The 23,952-nt window shown below is 44.5% G+C and overlaps 1 protein-coding gene across 1 annotated transcript; it reads left to right on the forward strand.

The window, feature by feature from the left end:
- On the forward strand, window positions 1-6,579 carry Nanp (N-acetylneuraminic acid phosphatase). Its single transcript, XM_090351895.1, has 2 exons — window positions 1-214; window positions 5,277-6,579. Exons 1-2 carry the CDS (start codon window positions 125-127, stop codon window positions 5,940-5,942), a joined length of 756 nt encoding a protein of 251 aa, XP_090208021.1. The 5' UTR covers window positions 1-124; the 3' UTR covers window positions 5,943-6,579.
- Window positions 6,580-23,952: the final 17,373 nt, after the last annotated feature.

The following is a 23,952-nucleotide window of genomic DNA, read 5'->3' on the forward strand; positions in this document are numbered from 1 at the left end:
TTTCGCCTCCCCCACCCCCGTTTCTCCCAGTGTCCCGCGGCTGCTGGGGCGGGAGGTTCGGGTCTCTCCGCGCGGCTCCGCCCACGCCTTCGTTCCTTTCCCGGGGGCGGGAGGGTCCGGCACTATGGGGTTGAGCCGGGTGCTGGCCGTCTTCTTTGACCTGGACAACACGCTCATCGACACGGCGGGGGCCAGCAGGAGAGGCATGTCGGAGGTAACCTCCCCTCCGGGTCAGCTTCGCCCCGACCGCGTCCCCTGCCCGCGCGCGCCCCCCAGCTCCAGCCGGCTCGGGCCGACCCTCGACTTTTGGGCCCCTCAGCCGCTTTGCGGGTGCCAGGAAGACCCTGAAAGGGGCGAACGGGTTTGGGGTGCGTGTGGGGGGGGGGTTGCCTTCCGATCCCAGGCCCGGCTGCTGGCTTCGTGCTGTCGATCCAGTGCCCGAGACCCGGAAGGATGTCCTTAAAACTGCCACGGTGGCACTGGCCACAGACTGACACCGTGCCCAGGGGCTGGGAGACGCTCACCGCCACGGCTGGCTCTTGGGCACCTGTGGTCTTGCCCCCCCCACCACTGGATCTGGATCTGTGTGCGTATGCTGCTCCAGTGATGGATCTGGTGGAGGAGAATCGCGTCCCCCACTGCGTGGTCCTGGATGGATCTTTGAGGAGACTTAGACAAGGCATCTTTTTTTTTTCCTTCCGGGCATGAACTCAGGGCCTGGGCACTGTTCCAAAGCCTCCCTGTGATCAAGAACAGTGCTCTACCACTTGAGCCACAGCGCCACTTACTCTTTTCTGTGTTTGTGGTACTGAGGAATCGAACCCAGGGCATCATGCATGCTAGGCAAGCACTCTACCACTAAGCCATGTCCCTAGCCCATCACCACCATTTTTTATCCGAACAGGAGCAAGCCTGGACTTAAACCCTGAATCAGAGCTGTTTCTTTTGCTTTGTTTCTGTAGAAATTTCTCTGACTTCCAGTACTTTCTGTGGTCAGACAGACCTTCGGTGGATTTTCTTGCTAAGCAGCAATCTCTTTCCTGTACTTTCCAGAGACCTTAACTATATCCCCATTCTCTCCAGCTGCTAATCCACCCCTGCTTTCCTTTCTCTGCCTTTAGCTTAAAGGAGAATTCAAAGGATTGTCAGATGTTTTGTTTTGTTTTTGTTTAGTTTGCTAGGCAAGTGCTGTACCTTTTTTTGTGTGTGGGTTATGGGGCTTGAACTTGGCCTGGGCACTGTCCCTGAGGTCTTCAGCTCAAGGTTACCGACTTACCCTCCAGCCAAGCCCCACTTCCCATTTTCTAGAGGTTAATTGGAGATAAGAGATTCAGGTCCTTTTGTGCCTGGGCTGGCTTTGAACCTTGATCCTCAGATCTCAGCCTCCTGAGTAGCTAGGATTGCAGGTATGAGCCACGGTGCCCTGCTGTGCTGTGCCTCTTGGGCTACACACCCAGCACTGAAAAATCCCACTTTCAAAAGCTAGTCCTTCCAGCTCTATCGCATTCTTCATGCTTCATCAGGTAGTTTATTTGGTTTGTTTTTGTTATTTTTTTTTTTCCAGTCCTGCAGCTTGAACTCAGGGCCTGGGCACTGTCCCTGAACTTCTTTTGCTCAAAGCTACTACTCTATCACTTGAGTCATGGCACCACCTCTGGCCTTTTCTGTTTATGTGGTACTGAGGAATCAAACCCAGGGCTTCATGTATGCTAGGCAAGTTCTCTACTACTAAGCCACATTCCAACCTGTTGTCTGTGAGACTCTTATTCCACTAAAACTACAAAAAAAAAAAAAAATGCTGGAAGTAGAGCTGTGGCTCAAATGGTAGTATGCTAGTCTTGAGCAAAAGAAGCTTTGGGATAGCACCTATGCCTTGAGTTCAAGCACACACACATAAGCTGGGCATGACAGTACATATCTGTCATCTCAGCTAAATGGGAAGCATATAAAGGAGTATTTGGGTCTATTCAGACTGACCTAGACATAGAAGCTTTTAGATCAACAATAATCAATCAAGCAAAAAGGACTGGAGGTGGTAGAATGTCTGGCTAGCAAGTTCAGGGCCTGGAGTTCAAATCCCAGTACCATCAAGAAAAAAAAAGGAGAGCTGGGAATGTAGCTTGGTGGTAGAGTGCTCCCCTAACATACATGAAGCCCTGGGTTTGATTCCTCAGTACCACATACTCCGAAAAAGTCAGAGCGTGGTTCTGTGCTCAGGTGTCAGAGTGCTAGCCTTGAACAAAGAGTGTCTAAGAACAGTGCCCAGGCCCTGAGTTCAAGCTTCAGCACTGGCAAAAAAAAAAAAAAAAGAAAGAAAGAAAGAGCCGCAAGTTTGGCCTAGTGGAAGAGTACTTGCCTACCATGCACGAAGACCTGGATTTAATTCCTTGGTCCCACATACATAGAAAAAGCCAGAAGTGGTGCTGTGGTTCAAGTGGTAGAACTCTAACCTTGAGAAAATGCCCGTGGACAATGCTCAGGCCCTGAGTTCAATCCCCCAGAACTGGCAAAAAAAAAAAACAAAAAAAAAACAAAAAGAAGGGAATCTATATATACAATCACTGGCACTTAGATTTTAGAACGTAATCAAAATTAGGCTAAGGGTTTATATGTCATAGATACATAATTATGTAATAAAACATTATGCCTATAGAGTCATAGGTTTTTATGTCTATGTAGTTGTGTTTATATTTCCCGTACTATGTCCCTAGCATTGGTTATGCAAATATTGAGTCCTCGCTCTTGTACTGTTTGGATCTAATAGCCACATATTAAGGATACCATGATTTGGGGCCGGGAGTTTGGCCTAGTGGTTAAAGTGCTTGGCTAGCACGCATGAAGACCCGGGTTTGATTCCTCGGTACCACATACATAGAAAAAAGCCGGAAGTGGTGCTGAGGCTCAAGTGGTAGAGCTCTAGCCTTGAGAAAGTCCAAGGACAGTACTCAGACCCTGAGCTCAAGCCCAGGACTGGCAAAATAAAAAAGGATACCATGAATGAGCCTTTTGTTCCTTTGGTCTTGACTTGTCTCACTCAACATGCTTCACTCTAGATTCATCCACTTCCTGCAAATGCCATTATTTTATTTTATCTTGTCTGTTGGCTATGTAGAATTCCATTGCATATATGTACCACTTTGGTGGGTTTTGGTTTTTTTTTTTTTTTGCCAGTCCTGGGCTTAAGCTCAGGGCCTAAGCACTGTCCTTGGACTTTCTCAAGGCTAGAGCTCTACCACTTGAGCCTCAGCATCATTTTCGGCTTTTTTCTATGTATGTGGTACTGAGGAATCGAACCCGGGTCTTCATGCATGCTAGGCAAGCACGCTACCACTAGACCAAACTCCCGGCCCCCTGTACCACATTTTTTGTATCCATCTGTAGTGGGACATCTGGGTTGTTTCCATTGTTTGGCTATTGTGAATAGTGCAGGGATGAACATGGCTGTGCAAGTGTCATTATATCCTGGGTTATGGTGCTCAGGGTAGATGTCTGGCATGTTTTTAACAGTTCTGAAACTATTGTTGCAGAGTTGTGTGCAAAGATTAAAAGTATGTGTTCATTTAGTAACAGTGTCATGTTCTGTTCCTCAGTAAAATTTAAAATGCAGGCTAAATGGATATAAGACTGTAGTGAAATAGGGCTGAGGATGCAGTTCAATGCTAGAGAACTTGGCTAACATGTACAAAGCCCTAGTTTCAGGTTTTAGCACTAGGAGAAAAAACAGTACAGTGGATGAGAAAAGGGTAGATGGACTAATGTTATTTTTATTTTTTTATTTATTTATTGCCAGTCCTAGGCTTTAGCTCAGAGCACTGTCCTTGGACTTTCTCCACTTGAGCCTCAGCACCACTTCCAGCTTTTTTTTTTTTTCTATTTATGTGGTACCATAGAATCAAACCTGGGTCTTCGTGCATGCTAGGCAAGCACTCTACCTCTAGGCCAAACTCGCAGCCCCTGAACTAATGTTATTTGAGGGGAGGAATTTAAATGATGTTTGTCAAAAGTTAAAGTGAGCCGAGCACTAATGGCTCACACTTGTGATCCTAGCTACTCTGGAGGTTGAGATCTGAGGATCATGGTTCAAAGCCAGCCCAGACAGAAAGTCCATGAGACTTTTTTGGTGGTGGGGAGTGAAAAATTGTCATTTATTGAAACTCAACTCAAAAAATATATGATGGTGTAGTGTACAATATAGTACACAATCCATAAGAGTCTTATTTCAACTGACCACCAGAAAACTGGAAGTGAAGCTATAATTTGAAGGGTGGAGTGCTAGCCTTGGGCAAAAGAGCTCAGGGACAGTATCCAGGCCCTCAGTTAAAGCCTATTCCTTTTTTTTTTTTTTTTGTGGGTCATGGTTCTTGGACTTGGCCTGGGTGCTGTCCCTGAGCTCTTCAGCTCAAGGCTACCACCCACCCTACCCTTGGGCTAAGCCCCACTTCCCTTTTTCTAGCGTTTAATTGGAGATAGGAGTCTCAGGTCCTTTTGTGCCTAGTCTAACTTTGAACCTTGATCCTCAGATCCCTGATTCTTGAGTAGCTAGGATTCCAGGCATGAGCCACTGTGCCTGGCTAAAACATTTTTTTCAAGTGTTTTTACTGAACATAAGCAGGAATTTTATTGTCATATCTTCATGATCTAGATGAAAGGTAGTAGACTTTGAGGGAGGGGCCAGAGGCTCACACCTATAATCTTAGCTACTCTGCATACTGACTTCTGAGATTCATGGTTCAAAACCAACTTGGGAAGATAAATATGAGAGAATCTTATCTCCAGTTAGCCAGCAAAAAGTGGGAACTCAAGAACGAGAGAGAGAGAGAGAGAGAGAGAGAGAGAGAGAGAGAGAGAGAGAGAGAGAGAGAGAGAGAACGCGCACGCGAGCGCGTGAGCATAGAGTGCAAGTCGAGTTTAACACAGAAAGAAAAGAAGGATGGGAGGGGAAAAGGGAAGGGAAGGGAGGAGATAGGAAAGGAAGGGAAGGAGGAGGGAGGGAAAGAAAATTACTTGAATAAATTGTCTGGAGAAGGTGAATCCTCATTCTTAATGGTGTTTCTAAAGTCAAGGCCAGTTCCCATGAGGAATGGTGTGATACTGGTACTGGAAGATGCTTCAGAGCCTGTCAGGTACTTCAGTATCACAGCTCAGGAAGTAGTTGTTATAAACAGTATGTCTTGTCAAAAAAAATATATATATACACTCATTGCCTGACTTATACCTTTATAACAATTTTTTAAAAACAAAAAAGTACATTAACTAAGTTAATTTTCTTTGTTTAGGTAATAAAGCTCTTGCAGTCAAAATACCATTATAAAGAAGATGCTGAACTCATCTGTAATAAAGTTCAAGTTAAACTCAGCAAAGAATGTTTTCATCCTTACAGTACATGTATTACAGATCTGAGGACTTCACACTGGGAAGAGGCAATCCAGGAAACGAAAGGTGGTGCCAACAATAGGAAATTGGCAGAAGAATGTTATTTCCTCTGGAAATCCACACGTTTGCAGAATATGACTCTAGCAGAAGATGTCAAAGCCATGCTTACTGAACTTCGCAAGGAGGTCCGCCTGCTCTTGTTAACAAACGGTGACAGGCAGACACAGAGAGAGAAGATAGAGGCTTGTGCTTGCCAGTCTTACTTTGATGCTATCGTTGTAGGTGGGGAGCAGAAAGAAGAGAAGCCAGCTCCTTCCATATTTTATCACTGTTGTGATCTTCTTGGAGTACAGCCTGGGGACTGTGTGATGGTTGGTGACACATTAGAAACCGATATTCAAGGAGGCCTCAATGCCGGGCTGAAAGCAACTGTCTGGGTAAACAGAAGTGGAAGCATGCCAATGACGTCATCCCCTGTTCCACACTATGTGGTTTCTTCTGTGCTAGAATTACCAGCCCTCTTACGAAGTATAGATTGCAAAGTCAACTTGTCAGTTGAAAGCATATAAATAAGCATGATGACAATGTTTATAGTCAGTTTACAGGGTTGGAACTAAGGAAAGGCATCTTATATATTAGGGTCCAGTTCTGACTACAGTTTAATTTAGGATTTAATGACCATCTTATGAAGGTTCCCCAACCCTATTGCTTCTGATATGCAACTGTAAGACTAGTATTTATATCTGAAAATGCAGATTGTATTAATTCAAGTTTCTTTTAGTAGGAGGTCCAGAAAACTTGAAGAAATATAGTATTTGTTAGTCTATTACTTGAGATGTTGTAAAGTTATTTTCATAAATTTTTAGTATCTTGGCTTCAGGATACTAAGCAGGGTAGCAGACCCATGGATATGCAAGTGCAGGTGTTTGGCTTAACAGTAGATACTTTTTAATAAATAGATATTCTAAAAATAGTTATTCATAGTTCATATGAAGTAAGTACTAAGTCCTGCAAATCAAGGTGTTTCATAGTCAAATTTTGCATATTTTTAAAACATAAATCATATTTTTGCCTACTCTGGGTGTGTATATTCTTTTCTATTGGGAATCTGCTGTTCCTGCCTGACTTTGGAGTGTGTGTAGGGGGTATCTTTTTGTGCTGTGTACATGGCAAGTAGATTTTTTCCAGTTTAAAAAGGGGGAAAAAAAGCTAATAAACCAACATTTGGTACTACTTCTCCATGGCATTTTCACACCTTTCTAGAGCAAACACATGGCTTTCACATAGTCTTTAACTTCTGTGGAAAAAATTATGTTTGCTACTTTTCCCAAGGCACACAGTTGAGTTAAGGGGACTGGGCTGTTTGCTAAAGAAAATTACTACAAACCATTTGACTAAAAGTCATTTTCCTTCTGTGGGTTTATAAGATGAAGGTTGTGCTCTAGTGGCTAACCAGCTAGTCTCCCCACTCCTGTGTTTACTGACTTGTTCCTCCCCTGTGATCAAACTAATAGAAGATTAGAGAGCCATTTTAACACTTGAATGCTTCTTCTCAGAGTTACCATCAGCCTTAATTTTTTGTTTTTACATTTTTCTGAACCAAGTATTTTTTTTGGAGGGGAGGCATTCCTGGGGCTTGAAGTCAGGGCCTGAGCACTATCCTTGGGCTTTCTCAAGGTTAGTGCTCTACCATTAGAGCCACAGCACCACTTCCAGCTTTTTCTATGTATGTGGTACCGAGGAATCGTACCTGGATCATCATGCATGCGAGGCAAGCACTCTACCACTAGGCCAAACTCCTGGCTCCACCAAGTAATTTATAGAGTTCTATATCTACTTGAAAGATCATTTGCAGCTTACTAATGGCTCCATAGCAAGGCATTAGTTCACAACCAGAACAATTTCCAAATACAATTAGATTAGCTAGGCTCATAATTCCATTAACCCAACTTGGAGTGGAATAGTTAATAAGGGGAGAAAGTTTCTGAAGAACGAAATACTGCTTGCATTGTTTTTGGCAGGCTGTATTTTTTAGAAAAAAAATCATAAAGTATTAATGACCAGGTACAGTGACACACAGCTGTAATTCCAATCCTTAGGAGGAAGGCTCAGGAAGTTTTGAGAGTTTGAGGACGGCATGGACTGCTTAGCAAAGCCTCATCTCAACAAAAGAAAAATATCCAGCAGGGCACAGTGGCCCACACCTGTAATCCTAGCTACTCAGGAGGCTGAGATCTTGAGGATTGAGGTTCAAAGCCAGCCTGGATACTAAAGTTTGTGAGACTTGTTGCCAGTTAACCACTAAAAAACCAGAAGTGGTGCTGTGGCTCAAGGGGAAGGGTGGTAACCTTGAGCTAAATTGCTCAGGGACAACGCCCAGGCCCAGAGTTCAAGCCCTGAGCCTCCCAAAAATATTAAAAAGCATGTTGGTTTTCCCATATGTTGCAGTTAGGAAGGAGGCCTGTGGACATGGTGCACACCTAGACAATTGCACATTCTAAGTCTGTACAAAAAAGGCTAAGCAAAAGCTTGAGGCCCTGAGAAAAGAAAATCTGTGTGTTTGTGTGTGTGTGTGTGCACGCACACACATGCACATACTCATGCAGGTATTGGGGCTTGAATTCAGGGCCTGGGTACTGTTCCTTAGCTTTTTCATGCAAGGCTGGCACTTGACCACTTGAGCCATGGCTGTACTTGAAGCTTTTTGCTGGTTGTCAGAGTTTTGAAGACATTCCTGGCCAGGCTGGCATTGAATCATAATCCTTAGATTTAGATTTCAGCCTCCTGAATAGCCAGGATTGCAAGGGTGAGTCACTGGTGCCCAGCAAAATATGTGTGTGTGTGTGTGTGTGTGTGTGTGTGTGTGTGTGTCTGCGTGCGTGGGTGTGCGCACACATGTGTCAGTCATGGGACTTTAACTCTAGGCCTAGACGCTGTCCCTGAGCTGTTGAGCTCAAAACTACTACCCTACCCCTTTGCCTGGGCATTGTCCCTGGGCTCTTCAGCTCTAGGCTACTGCCCTACCCCTTGAGCCACTTCTGGTTTTCCAGTGTTTAAGAAAGAAAGAAGAAATGATCCAGGCTACTTAGTACAGTGCTGAAGGTATCTACCACAAAGAGAAAGAGGGCAAGGTAGGCTGGGGTGTAATATAGTAATTACAGGACAAGGTCCTGATTTTTATCCCCAACACTGAAAGCAATAAAAGCAAAATGGCCAACATAACTGCAGTCATTTAAATAGAAAGTAAAGAGAGCAGTTTGTAGGGCTAGGGACTAATGTTAGTGGTAGTGCACTGTCTAGCATGTGTGAGGCTTTGGATTTGATGCTTGGCACAGCCAAAAAGGAAAAAAAAATGAATTGCAGCAGTAATCTTTTTTTTGCTCCCATATTTTTAGTCGCATCAATTAGTTGCACAAGGAGATTGATTTCATTTTGACATGTCTTTATATACATACAGTTTACCTTGATCACACTCATTTCTTTTTTTTTTTGCCAGTCCTGGGCTTGGGCTCAGGGCCTGAGCACTGTCCCTGGATTTTCTCAAGGCTAGCACTCTACCACTTGAGCCACAGCACCACTTCTGGCTTTTTGCTACGTATGTGGTACCGAGGAATCGAACCTGGGTCTTCGTGCATGCTAGGCAAGCACTCTACCACTAGGCCAAACTCCCAGCCCCACACTCATTTCTTTTGTCACTTATATCCATTCTTCCCCTTCCTAATTTCAACTAGCTTTAATTTTCACATATGTACACAAAGTATTTTGACCATAATTACCCTCCTTCACCCTCTCAGTTCACCCTCCTCTCTCCCACTAGTACCCCACCAGATAGGACCTATGTTATACTGTTATCATTTGTTTATTGTTAGTGTATGCTAATTACTCAAGGGGTTTCACCTTGATGTCTCACATATCAAGGACACTTAAGCTGCCATAGGAACTTAAGGAAGCAATCTCCAATTTACTTCAGTCTGCCTTATGCCCTCTCATCTTTCTGGTAAGAGCTATTCACAGACGAAACCATCAGCCCTATGAATGGGGTAGGTGACTGCTTTGTCTACCACACAACTGTCAATGGAAAATCTCAGGAGAGGTAAGAGCAAAGGTAAGAAGAGAGGTGCTTTCTCAAAGCAAAGAAGCAAGCTGAACTTTGCTACATAGTAACGTACCCTTTACCACTTCAATTTCTTTTATTTATGTTAGTAAAATAAACCACTGAGCTGGGCATTGGCTCATGTTTGTAATCCTAGCTACTCAGGAGGCTGAGATCTGAGGATCACAGTTCAAAACCAGCCCAGACAGAAAAATTCATAAAACTCATCTCCAAGTAACCACCAGAAAACTAGAAGTGGTGCTGTGGCTCAAGTGGTAGAGTGCTAGCCTTGAGCTGAAGAGCTCAGAGACAATGCTCAGGCTCAGAATTCAAGCTCTGCAACCACTGACAAAAAAAAAAAACAAAAAACACTGAACTTGTTAAGATCTAATTACAGCTATATTTGGTATATTCAACAAGTAGCCCTATTTTAGTTATTTCATTTTATAAAAGTGTATTTATGGCATTAGGGTTTGAACTCAGGCCATTGCACTTGTTAGGCTATCTACCACTTGAATCATAACTTTTTTTTTTTTTTGCCAGTTCTGGGGCTTAAACCAAGAGCCTGGGCACTGGCCCTGAGCTTCTTTTTTTTTTTTTTTTTTTTTTTTTGCCAGTCCTGGGCTTGAGCTCAGGGCCTAAGCATTGTCCTTGGACTTTCTCAAGGTTAGAGCTCTACCACTTGAGCCTCAGCACCACTTCTGGCTTATTTTCTATGTATGTGGTACCAAGGAATCGAACCCAGGCCTTCGTGCATGCTAGGCAAGCACTTTAACCACTAGGCCAAACGCCTAGCCCATGCCCTGCGCTTCTTTACTCAAGGCTAGTGCTCTACTGCAACTTCTGACTTCTGTTTATGTGGAACTGAGAAATCAAATCTAGGGCTTCATTCATGATAGGCAAGCACTGTACCACTAAGCCACCTTCCCAGCCCTGCTTTGGATTACTTAGATAGGGACTTGCTTTTTGGCTTGTCTGAACCATGATTCCCTAATTTCAGCCTTCTCAAGTTGCTAGGATTACATACATGGCCACTCTACCCTGCTAGTGATTTTCATTTGACTCACTGGTACTTTGATAATTGCATAGGTAGCAAATTCATATCACATAACACTTAAATTGGCATATATACAAACTAGAGAACAATGTCACAGGTAATACTGATGCAACCAGAGGGTTAACCAAAGATGCCATTGAGATTTAATCAACTCTTTGGTTGTATGCTATTCCTTTACCATCTATTCAGTGAGGGGAGCGTCCTTCAGAACTAGATGAGAGGCCAGTGGTGTGACCTAGTGGTAGAATCCTTGCCTAGCATGCACGAAGCCCTGGGTTTGTTTCCTTGGTACCATATACATAGAAAAAAGCTGGAAGTGATGATGTGGCACAAGTGGTAGAGCACTAACCTTGAGAAAGCCCAGAGACAGTGCTTAGGCCCTAAGTTCAAGCCCCAGAACTGGCAAAATAAAAGACTGGCAAAACAACAACAATAACAACATAAAAAAAAAAACTAGATGAGAGAGCTCCAACTTTTACTGTTAATTTCCTGAAAACTGCATGTGATTAAGTCCAAGATAGTTGTGGTTCTTAACTGTCTTGAGAGAAAAAAAAAGCCAAGTATCCAGTCCATTGGATTGGTTCATATGCCAACCTATTTAAAAATTCAGTGCCGTATTTAAGCAAAAATTTAAAAGCCCCATAGCCAGTGGCTCATAACTGTAATTGTAAATACTCACAGATAGGAGCTGAGAGCAAAAGAATCTCCTTTTTAGGCCAGCCTAGACAGGAAAATCGATGAGTCTCTATCTCCAAACTGTAAGAAGAAAAACTGGAGGCATGGCTCAAGTGATACAGTGCCCATCTAAGTAAGCCAAGCAGTCATGAGGCCCTAAATTCAAATATTGTGCCTGTGTGCACCCCTCCCCATCACAAACCTAAAAAACTTTCTGTATCAACCAGGTTCTGAGAGTTCTAACCAACAACATAACCTCACAGCATTTATAGAAAGTGGGGATCAGGTAGACAATTACAGCACACTACTTGGTTAATTTGCTTTACAGGCTTCTGCAACTAGCTAAAGCTCAGCAACTCTAACTTAGCTCTACACAGTTGGAAAAACCTAGTCTATACTCCAGCCTCCTGAAATTTTATTTAATAGTATTAAACCTGGAGAGCAAAGCTGAGGCTATAATCTTAGGATTGTAAAAGGAGAAGGGAGTAATTGAGAGAAAGTGTGTATTGGATCCAAGTACAATAGGTGTATGTATGGAAATGTCACAGTGGAACTCACTAATGTGGACAATGTCAATTTAAAAACAACAGAGCCTGAGATCTGAGTGCTTCCATTGCTTCTCTCCCTCAGAGGTCTCAGGCTGGATAAGGCTGGCCCTTCCATACCCTGTTTAAGTTTTGGAGCTTGAGAAGGGATCACATCAGTCACCAATGAGTCTCTCATCAAAGGCTTGGTCAAGGTGACAGGTCCTGATTGTGTGGCTGCATGTCAAGTGTAACATGCTATATCCCTTCATTCAACCTTACACCAGAGATTGTTTGAGCTTCCATAAAGATGCATGGTGTAAATTGGCTTGATAGGCTGATAGACATTGATATTCCAGTATGAACACTGAACCAGCCTGCCTGCCTGCCTGCCTGCCTGCCTGCCTGCCTGCCTTCCTTCCTTCCTTCCTTCCTTCCTTCCTTCCTTCCTTCCTTCCTTCCTTCCTTCCTTCCTCACTCTGACTCAGACAGTAACTATTATAAGCAGTATAAACAGCAGGGGGAGCCCTAGACTGGGCCTCCTCTGAGCCAATAAAGTTTTGCTACTGTCTGTAGTTACCCGTTACTCTTTGCCTGCCTGCCTGCCTTCTTTGTGCAAGTCATAGGGCTTGAACTCAAGGCCTGGGTACTGTTCCTTTGCTCAACGCTAGTGTGCTACCCATTGACCTGCACCTCTACTTCAGCATTTTCAGTAGTTCATTGGATATAAAAATCACATGGACTTTCCTTCCTGGGCTGGCTTCGAACTTCAATCCTCAGATCTCAGCCTCCTGAATGTAGCCAGGGTGTTCTTTCTTGTACCTTCCCACTGCTTGGTGCTTTACTGTCCCTGTTCCTTCCAACCATCATAGTGCTTTGGAGGTAAATTCTCAGCTCTCCTGACTTACTGATAATCAGGTGCTTGTGATCCACAGAGTCTAGGTCCTGCCTCATGAGCTGACCCCTAGATTTCCTGCAGTGATCTTGAAAATATTGCCCAATGGATTCAGAGCATGCCTATTGGGAGTTATAGCTTTGTCCATTTTTGTACTTTGTGATGTCAGCAAAGTGAGAGTCCTCCTCTATTCAACATCGAGGTGGTCCCACGGATGGTGGCATTTGTGCTAAAGTGAGTAGATAGCCAAGAAACTCCAGCCATCAGAAAGTATACCTAAGAGGGCCGGAGTTTGGCCTAGTGGTAGAGTGCTTGCCTAGCATGTATGAAGATCCAGGTTCAATTCCTTGGTACCACATACATAGAAAAAAGCCAGAAATGGTGCTATGGCTCATGTGGTATAGTTCTAGCCTTGAGAAAGCCTAAGGACAGTGTTCAGGTCCTGAGTTCAAGCCCAGGACTGGCAAGAGAAAAAAAAAGTATACATAAGGGAAGCTGTGCATCCCTCATAGTTTGCTCACTGGCTTGAGATGGGACTGCTGACCTATGAACAAACAACAGACCAATTTCTAACTGGGTAGGCCATATAGGTCCTTAGAGAAGGCAGTCATCAAAGGCCATGGTGAGCAGAAGCTCAATTGGGGCCTCTTCCTACTCCCAATCAAGTCTTTTTTTTTTTTTTTTTTTTTTTGCCAGTCTCAGGGCTTGAACTCAGGACCTGAGCACTGTCCTTGGGCCTGAGCACTGTCCTTGGGCTTTCTCAAGGCTAGAGCTCTACCATTTGAGCCCCAATACAAGTTCTGGCTTTTTCTATGAGGTATGTGGTACCAAAGAATTGAACTCAGGTCTTCCTGCATGCTAGGCAAGCACTCTACCACTAGGCCAAATTCCTGGTCCCTCTTTTTGTTTTCTTAACCATCTACTTCCTTTTGTTTGCTCCAACTTATCACAGCCCTTACCTGACCATACTTCCTGGGCAGATGAGGGGCTGCATTCTGACAATTCCTATTCTTCCTGAGGTCTGGAAGGAAAGCTGTTTTGGTTCTCTGCTAGGCAAGGCAGCTGATGGTGGCCTCTAAAAGGCCAGCTCCTCTCCCCAAAAGATGCTGTGTGGCCTACTATCCACTTCTTTCAAGGCTATTGAAGGGCTTCCTTATCTCCTGCAGTGAGCAATTGTTTGCTCTTGGAAACCTCATATGAGGAGGTGAGTAGTGTTTCTTTGGTTCTTACAGAAGGCAGTGCAGCATTGATACTATTGGATTTGTAGATAGGTGATAGTTAGATCATGCATTGAGGTGGCCTCACATAGCCCTTGTGGCCTCACAATCATTATTTTTCCTTCTTGCTGCCTGGTCCCAGCAGAAAGATGGAAGCACTACACCAAAAGGCCACATGCTAGAGTCTAGGTCCCAGAAATAAAGGGTCCCCTCTATCCCAAACAAATAAACTGCTTAAGTCAACTGGGCACCCTTTCTTCTTCACAGGAGGAGACTGGTCAGTTGTGAGAGGCAGTACCCCTCCCCCACCAGCCCTCCTAGGGTGAGAACTCAAAGTCTTACATTTGCTAGGCCTACTTGCTGATGCTGAGGCTCCTACCACTTCGAGCTACATCTCCAACCTGACTTCTTGCTGGTTAGTTGGAGATGGAGTCTTGAGGGACTTTCTGTTCAGTAGCTGTCCTAACTACTCTGAACCTCAAACTCCTGTTTATAGTGACCAGACTTTGTGATGCCTTTGAACCTGAAATCCACTGTCCCTGGAGCCATACCAAAAAGAAACCAGGTGATCACTTCTTCACCCCTCTGCCCCCAACCCCTGCCCTCCACTCTGTTATTTTAATACCATCTCTATACCATAGAATTGGAAGCTAGTAAGATTTTTCAAATTTGATTGATACTTTTGGTAGCAGTTCAATCTACTATCTCCTGGTTCTGTTTAGGGAGCTGGATGCTGTTCCCCATTGATGGCTTGTGGGGAAGAGCTACCTCTGTGCCTCCCCGTTTCCTTCTTATCTCAGTGTGCGTCTGTGCGGTCATATACAAGTACAACTGGACTTGAAGAAGGAGAAACTTGATTCAAAGGATCGTCATAAGATGGTGGATGAGAGTTCTGTCATTATTCATAGGGAGAGGAGTGGCTTTTTAATATAGGAAGAATGCTCTGTCAGCCTAGCCCAAATGTGCAGGTATCCCAAAACTTGGCCACAAAAGGTATTGTTTTTCATTGGAAGATGTCATTGTGACTAAAATAATTGTGTGCAGGGAATAGTTCAGGGTTCAATCACTTTGGGAAGGGGAAGGGGCTGTGTGCTCGCTGAGGCTGGGGGTAAATCAAAGCCCCAGATCTAACAAGGTGGAGGGAAGCTTAACTGAATATGGTCTACTGAGTTCACAGTACTCTATTCAGAGGAGGATGCAATTTTTTTTTTTTGTTGCCAGTCTCAGGCTTGAGTTCAGCATCTGAGCACTGTCCTTGGGCTTTTTCCAGGCTAGAGCTCTATCACTTGAACCACAGTACCATGTCTGGCTTTTTTCTGTAGTTGTGGTACCAAGGAATCGAACCCAGGTCTTCCTGCATGCTAGGCAAGCACTCTACCAGTAGGCCAAACTCTTGACCCCTGGATGTAAATCTTTTTAGAAGCTAAATTAGCCTCCTTCCAGGTTTACAGCCCTAGAGCTTGTCTCTGAAGTATGAACCTCAGGGAGGTAGCATCCCTGCCTTCCTCTCTGTGTCTCTGTAGCAGGTTTAGCCTTGGGCCCTTGCTCCAAGCAGCAATTATTTGTTTACAACCCCTTTAAGCATGTTGACTTTGCCTATAAAAGAGAATGTCTTTTCTGCCTCTTTGTCCTAAGATGCTGCAGATTTTATGGTCTGAGTGTTCCCTGTATTGCAGTACTCTTCCCCTATTGCTGTAGTAGCCTCTGCTTAGGTGAAGTCTTATATCTTCTCATTTGAATGAGTGAATGTATGCAAGAATTAAATTTTTATTTATTTATTTATTTTTGTGCCAGTCCCTGGCCTGGAGCAGTCCCTGAGCTGTTCTTACTCAAGGCTAGCACTATACCACTTGAGCCACAGACTCATTTCTGGCTTTTTGGTGATTAATTGGAGATGTGAGTCTCATGGACTTCTCTGCCTGGGTTGGCTTTGAACCATGAGCCTCCTGAGGAGCTAAGATTAAAGGCATGAGCCATCAGTGCCTGGCTAATTAATTGTCTACAATAATTGTACACTGATATAAAATACTTGACTATGTCATGGCACTTTCCCCCTTGTTTATATTAATTAAAACAACGTTGCTTGTCATTTGCTAAGTTAAGGGAAAAAAAGAAATGAAGACAGGTAAGATGGACCATCAACAGCAGGTTATGAATAGAAAATCCAGTTGACTAGAGAAAATTCAGTTGACATTTTAGGAAAACCTGTGTGCATATGTGATGTAGGGTGTGTGAGCACATATAAGTGTGCAGAGGTATAAATGTTGAGTTGATTATATGTGTGTGTGTGCACACAGGGGTAGGTGAGGTATGTGCGTGTGTATTAGTGTTTTGTCTTGTTTTGTTTTGCCAGTCCTGGGCTTGGACTCAGGGCCTGAGCACTGTCCTTGGGTTTTCTCAAGGCTAGGGCTCTACCACTTGAGTCACAACACCATTTCTGGCTTTTTTCTATGTATGTGGTACCGAGGAATTGAACCCGGGCTTTCATGCATGCTAGGCAAGCACTCTACCACTAGGCCAAACTCCCAGCCCCTGTGTGTGTATATTAGTGAGGGTGTGTGTGAATGAGGCTGAAAAACAATTCTAGTGTTTTGTGGCTAAGAATTCAGGGGAGTGTGAAGTAGTAGGCTGTGTGTATGTGTGTATGTATATGTATGTGTGGATGCTTGAGTATATGTGCAATGTACCCTGTTATTAAATCTGTGTGATATGTGGGTTAGTGTGTGCATATGTATTTGGCTATCTGTGTATAGTGATAATGTGTTAACCAGGGCATGTGACTAGTGTATGTTGTTGTATGTGTGCATGTATGCTTTCAAGGATGTGCTTGGTTGGGTGTCTCTAAGGATACCCTATTAATGAGGGTGAGTGACATGTGTTGTAGTGGTGACTAAGAACATCATGAAGAACAGATGGGCTAAAATATGTCCACATGAGAGGCAGAGAAGTAGCCAGAGAGAGGCTGGGAATCTCCTTTAAGATACTGGCCAGGGAATCTTTGCTTTTTTTTTTTTTGCCAGTCCTGGGCTTGGGCTCAGGGCCTGAGCACTGTCCTTGGACTTTCTTAAGGCTAGAGCTCTGCCACTTGAGCCTCAGCACCACTTCTGGCTTTTTTCTATGTATGTGGTACCAAGGAATCGAACCCGGGTCTTTGTGCATGCTAGGCAAACACTTTAACCACTAGGCCAAACTCCTGGCCCCGGAATCTTTGCTTTTATCCAGCCATTCCTGCTGTGTGAGTAAAGAGTAAAGAGGAAGTCCTTTGCAAGTCTAGGGGAGGCCTCACCTTGATCTTGGACTTCCAGTCTCCAGAACCATGAGAAAGCCAGTTTCTGACAGATGCTGAAACTGCCCATCCTGTGTGTGTTGTTGTGGTGGCCTACACTGACTAACACAGGAGACAACAATAGGAATACCTTTGCAGGGCCTGGTCTGTTCTATCATTCAATAAACATTCAAGCAGGATATACACACATGTATTTGTGCATGTGTAAAGTTGGCTGGATGTCCTTGGCACTGAATTCAAACAGAATAACAGTGTTTACATAGCTTACAGGACCTGAGAGCCTCATGGGATCCCTTAGTAGATTCCCTGTCCTATTGATGCTCCCATGCATGCACTGATTCCTGGCTAAGACAACAGCCCTAAGGTCAACAATATGCTATTGGTTGCTGAGTTATATCTTCAGCGGTGTAATGAAGCCGTAGTAGAGGGTGGCATATTGGATTTCATGTCTGGCCTTTGGCCATTAGTACACCACTCATACTGCATAACTGATAAGTTATAATGAATTTTCTTTCTTTCTTTCTTTGTTCTTTTTCTGCCAGTCCTAGGACTGGCAGACTAGGGTCTGGGCACTGTCCCTGAGCTTCTTTTTCTCAAGGCTAGCATTCTACCCTTGAGCTACAGTGCCACTTCTGGCTTTTTCTGTGTATGTGGTACAAAGGAATTGAGCCCAGGGCTTCATGCATGCTAGATAACCATTCTATCACCAGGCCACACTCCTGGTCCAATTATGATGAACTTTCTAAGAAAGTGAAAATGTATAGCAATCTTTTTTGCTTTCAGAAGGACTATATAGTATTAATAGTATTATTTTGAAGATTATGATAAAGGTAACTGTCCTAGAATTTTGTAATTAAAAAAAAACCCCAACTTTTGAAATGTGTGTTACTTAAATTTTAAAATAGACATTGGTATCAGAATCTGAAAATAAAAATCATTTGAAAACATATGAAGCACATATTATTTTTTGTGGATTTTTTTTCTGTTGTGGGGCTTGAACCCAGGGGCTGAACGCAGAGCTCTTTTGCTTAAGGCTAGTACTCTACCACTTTGAGTCACAGCTCTACTTCTGGTCTTTGATTGGTTAATTGGAGTAAGGGTCTTATGGGGACTTCTCTGCCCATGCTGGCTTTGAACTGCAATCCTCAGATCTCAGTTTCCTAAGTAGCTAGGGTTACAGGTATAAGACACAGTCACCTGGCTTAATTTTGAGTTATTTCATTTGGTATAATGTATGCTGTATCTTGAAACTTTGTTTACTCCCTTCTCCCAAAAGCATATAAAAACACAATTTGAACAGCTGGATGAAACAGCTCTGAGCCCACACTCTTGGCTAGCAGATTGCTCAGCCTCCAGAGATGCCTTCCTATTGCATATGGTTAGCGAAAGTGATTCTGATAGCACTGGGTCTGTGTTAGGCAGATACGTCCATTTCTAATGGATCTCTGCATTTCTTCAGACTCTTCCTTCTGTCAGGGTGTTTTATTAGTAGGTGGGAATTAGAAGTGCTGAGATCAGGATGGAGAGATTGCCGAGTTCCTTCACCTTTCCCTATCCATGCTCACCTTGGCGCTTGCTGTGCTTTCCTCTACTCTCTGGTACACTTGGAGTACACTCCTAGGTTTAGACGTTCGCCAACTTGGGTGTACAAATGAGGGGCCTCTGGAATGAGTGGAAACTTCCCAGGCTACAAGACACAAAATATACTGGGGCTAGTGACTATTTTGAATATACAAAAGAAGGGACACTCCTAAAATGAATGCAGCTCCCAAGCTGTCCCTTACCAGCCCAGCCCTCCCACCAAGTACCAGCCTAAACAGTGTTGCCATTATAGGTTTTTTTCTCCTTCCTCTCTGAGTGGCACATGCAGTCCTCAAGAGAAGTCTGCTCACTAAGAAGACAGCCAAATAAAGTGGAAAACAATATCTACCTAACAGATGTATGAATTTCAATTTACAAACATAAGAAATTTGAAAAAGCAGGGTAATATAACAGTTGAAATGACAAAAACTCAAAAATCTAGATTTTTTTTTTTAAATCATCATTGATAGGCTGGGGATGTGGCTTAGTGGTAGAAAGCTTGCCTAGCATGCAGGAAGCCTGTGTCTGATTCCTCATTTACACATAAAGCAGAAAAAGCCAGAAGTGGCGCTATGGCTCAAGTGACAGAGTATTAACCTTGAGCGAAAAGAAGCTCAGGGACAGTGCTCACATCCAGAGTCCAAGCCCCAAAACTGACCCACAATTAAAAAAGATCAGTGCTAGATGGATGCTGGTGACTTATGCCTGAAATCCTAGTTACTCAAGAGGCTGAGATCTGAGGATCTCAGTTTGAAGGCAGTCCTAGTAGGAAAGCCTGTGAGACTCATGCAATTAACCAGCAAAAAACTGGAAATGGAGCTGTGGCTCATGTGGTAGAACATTCATCTTGAGCAAAAAAGCTCAGGGACAGTGCCCAGCTCTGAATTCAACCCTTAGAAATGCAGCATGCCTGTCATAACATCCAAGACGTCTGGAAAACTAAACCTGTGAATCTGTGATGTAGAAGAGATAGAGACTAGAACTGAGCAGCAATGGTTCACACCTGTAATCCTAGCTACCAGGAAGGCTGAGATCTGAGGATTGTGGTTCAAAGTCAGGTCAGGTAGGAAGTTTGTGAGACTTATGTTTGCAATTAATCACTAAAAAGCCGGAAATGGAGCTGTGGTTCAAGTGGTAAAATGATAGCCTTGAACACAAAAGCTCAGGGGCAGCATCCAGGCCCTGAATTTCAAAGATAAAGTGGGAGGCAGAGGAGAAAGAGGAGGAAGAGGAGGAAGAAGAAAAGAGGAAGAAGAAGGAAAGAAAGAAAAAAAGAAGGAAAGAAATAAGAAAAAGGAGATATAGACTAAAGGCATAGCATTTAATAAAATGATAGTCAAAAAAATTCCAATTCTAGGGAAAGAAATGGACTTTCAAGTACATGAACCATTTAGAACCCCATGTAGACAGGATTTGAAAACGTCTCCACATTTTATTATAGTTAAAGTGGCAAGAGAACAGAACTGAGAAAGAATACAGAAAGCTGCAAGAGAAAAGCACCAAAGCTCATACAAAGGCAAATTTAAGGCCAGGAGTGCGGCCTAGTGGTAGAGTGCTTGCCTAGCATGCACAAAGCCCTGGGTTCTATTCCTTGGTACCACACACACAGAAGAAAACAGAAGTGGTGCTGTGGCTCAAGTGGTTGAGTGCTAGCCTTGAGAAAGCCCAAGCACAGTGCCTAGGCCCTGAGTTCAAGCCGTAGGACTGGCAAAGAAAAAAAAAAGGCAAACTTAATTAAAATAACAGCATGTCTTTCAGGAAAAACATAGACATTAGATAAAGGACTGATGTATTTCAAGACCTGAAGCCTGGCTCAAGTGGTAGTCATCTGTTAGTGACAAAACTGATGACAGGCTTTAAAGTTCAAGTCCCAGGGCTGGCATGAAAACAATACTTCAAGTTCAGGCCCTGAAACAAAATATCTGCCAAGCACTGCTACTACATCTAGTAAAATTATCTACTAAAATAGAAAGCAAAATAAAGATCTTCCATGAAAAACAAACAATTCATGCCCACTAAGCCTAAGTTGCAGAGTATACTTAATAAAGGAATACTACACACAGAAGAAAGATATACAAAAGTATGACAACTCAGAAAAGAAATAAATCTCACTAAGAAAATAAACAAATGAGAGGAGAAAGGAATCAAAATACTATTTATTCAGTAAATCAGCAAAATGCTAAGATAAGTACGGGACTTATTAGTACATACCTACCAATAACTGTAAAGGGAACTGTTCTAATGTCTCCAATTAAAAGATGCAGATTGTTCAGATGGATATAAAAATGCATCTCTGCTATATGCAACAAACTCACCTCACTGGGAAAGACACCCACAGCCAAAGTTGGTATAGAATTGTGCTATGTAGTTCTGGCTGGCCTGAGTTCTCCATTCTTCTGCGTCAGACTACTGAGTAATTATAGGTATGTACCTGTTCCTGGCTATTTACATGGAACTCAAGGTCCTGAGCACACAACGTAGGTTTTCTATCAGTAAACTACATTTCAGTTGTATGTTGGGCCTAGAAATTGTATGGTAGTGAGGGCATTTATTAAAATGGTATTTATATATTCTGCTATGAAAAATAAGGTGAATGGTCCTACTGCATATTAAACATTGATGCCTGCTTGCTACTAATTTGGATTCATCTTCTGTAACTCAAATGGTGCTTGGTTAGTTTCTATCTAGAGATAGATCATATTATTCCTAGTGTTTCTCTTCTCCCATTTCCCCTTCCCTTCCTCTTTGATTTCCTTCTTCTCCTTCTCCCACTCCTTTAGTCCTGAGACTTGAACTGAAGATCTGGGCATTGTCCCTGAGTTCTTTTGCTCCACGCTAAGGTTCTATAGTTGAAACACAGCTTCACTTCTGGCTATTTTTTTTTTAAAACATTTTGTACCATTCTTTTTTTCATTAAAGAATTTATTAACATTGACTTTTACATCATATTTCAAATGACATGTTTAACAAACAGGTGCTCAAGAAGGGAATCTCTATATACAATCACTGGGACTTAGTTTTTAGAACATAATCAAAATTAGGCTAAGGGTTTGTATATCACAGATACATATTAATTTATGAACTAAAACATTATGTCTATAGAGTCATAGATTTTTATGTCTGTGTAGTTGTGTTTATATTTCCAATACCATGTCCATAGCATTGGGTATGTAAATATTGAGTCCTCGCTCCTGTACTGTTTGGATCTAATAGACATATATTAAGGATACCATGCACCTTCTGTTCCTTTGGACAGAAGAGTCAAAATAGGTTTTTCTGCCCACATTGCTTTTGAACCGCGATCTTTAGATCTCAGCCTCCTACTTAGCTAGGATTACAGGAGTGAGCCAGCAGCACCTGGCTGTGCTTCCTCCTCCTCCTCTTTTTCTTCCCTTTTTCTTCCCTTCCCTTCCCCCCTCCTTCCTTCCTTCTTTTTTGCAATATCCAGGTTGAACTCCAGGGCCTCCACTTGAGCTTAGCATCAAAAGAAGAGGGCTGTGGAGGTTGTCTCCCTCTACAATCACCATTTCCTAGACTCCTAGCCCTGCCCCTGGACAAGGCCCCGACCCTGGACCAGCCCCGCCCCAGATGCCAGGCTCCACCTCGGATGCCGGGCCCCGCCCCCGGCGCAGGCCCCGCCCCCAGGCATACCTCGCTCCTCCCCTCCCTCCGGGAGGCGCTGAGAGGAGGAGGAGGAGGACTTGGAGGAGGAGGAGGAGGAGGAGGAGGGGTCGGCGCCCGGAGGCCGGAGGAGCGCGGCTCGGCGGACGCGAGACACAAAGAGCGGCCAGCGGGACGCCCAGCGGGAGCGAGCAGCGTCCCCGGAGTCCCGACCCGCGTTTGCAGACCCGCGCGCGCGGGCGCAGAGCGGGGACGCCCACTCTCCAGGTGAGCGGGGCGGGGCGCCGGGGCGGTCGGGAGTCCCGGAGGTCGGGCCCGGGGCCCTCGGCGTCCCCCCCTCGCCCCAGCCCAGCCCCGCGCCGGGGTCCGCAGGTGCGCGGCCTCCTCGGGGTGCGGACACCGGCTCCGGTAAGTCTGTGGTGGAGTCCTGGGTGGTCTGTCATCCCTCCCCACTCCACCCCCCGGGGAGGTGGGGCCCGGCGTCCTCGTGGGAAGCCCGGCCTCGGGGGACTGAACTTTTCTTCCCACCTCGTTTGTCCTGAGGCGTCTGTAGAAACCCGCGCGCGCGCCCTGGAGCAACCTCGCGTTGCCCAGTTCCTCCACGTACCCCGTGGGTCCTCCTTCCTTCGGTCTCCGGGCCTGCGGTCGGTGGTCGGGGCGGGGTGGAGTGGGGGGTGGGTGGCAAGCTGTTCTCTTGGTCACGAAAGGGTTAAACTAAACGGGTGGGTGGGGGCGTGGCGGGCCTGGTCTCTCCGGCGCCCCGAGGTCTTCCCGACCCCGCGGGTCCCGTGCGCTGGGCAGAGGAGGAGGGGGCGCATCCCGTTCCTCTGGGCACCACCTGGTGCCCAACTGTTGCGCAAGCAGGCTCGGGGAACTGCGACCCAGCCCCACGGCGAGGACCTATACCTGCCGTTCCGCGGTGGTTTCCCCGGTTAGCCCTGGGGAACGCTGTCCGCATTGGGATGAAGGCGCTGGCGAGTTGTATCCGTCGTAGCATTTCCCTTCCAGCGGTGTCTGATTCCAGTGACAGCATGGATGCCTCCTGTGGGAATGGCCCTGCACTAGCTCTTCGCTAGTAGGACTCAGTGTTTGCCCATCATAGAAGTGAAGAATGCTTTTTTTTTTTTTTTTCTTCTCCCTCTCCCTGCCCTACATGGCTTAAGATGAAGCTTGGGAACCATTATGGAGGTCCAGAGAGTTGGGGAAGGTAGATACTCCTAGGTTCGCAAGCTTGGGAGGGTCTACTAAGGTTTCTCCTAAGAGGCCCCTGCTGTGATTCCCATGGCCCTCATAATGGATGCAGACAACGTTTAAAGCAGAAAAGCTAGAAAATAAAATGTTAAAAAGATTAAACTTGGTGTGTTCAGAACACTCAGCCACGCACTTTCATGAACTGTGTGCAAGAGTGTGTTTTAGAACAGAATGCTCAGGTTATCAGGGCAGCACTCTGCTTTCACGGGCTGTCCTGTCTTGTGTGATCTCCATATCTTTTAGTGGCTTTAACTGTTACATCTATTGTTTGTAGTCATTTGCCACACAGATTGATGTTTTGGTCAACTACCCACAGATATAAGGGTAATCCTATAAGCTTATAATGGAACAGAAAAATTCCTCATCAACTAGTGACATA

Source organism: Megascapheus bottae, chromosome 18, assembly GCF_031878675.1.
Source record: "Megascapheus bottae isolate mThoBot1 chromosome 18, mThoBot2.hap1, whole genome shotgun sequence".
NCBI lineage: Eukaryota > Metazoa > Chordata > Mammalia > Rodentia > Geomyidae > Megascapheus > Megascapheus bottae.

Excerpts from the sequence above, each read along its gene's own strand:
- Nanp (XM_090351895.1), top strand. The coding sequence starts at position 125 with ATGGGGTTGAGCCGGGTGCTGGCCGTCTTCTTTGACCTGGACAACACG. Across the intron at positions 215-5,276 it reads GCAGGAGAGGCATGTCGGAG|GTAATAAAGCTCTTGCAGTC; the intron begins GTAACCTCCCCT and ends TTCTTTGTTTAG.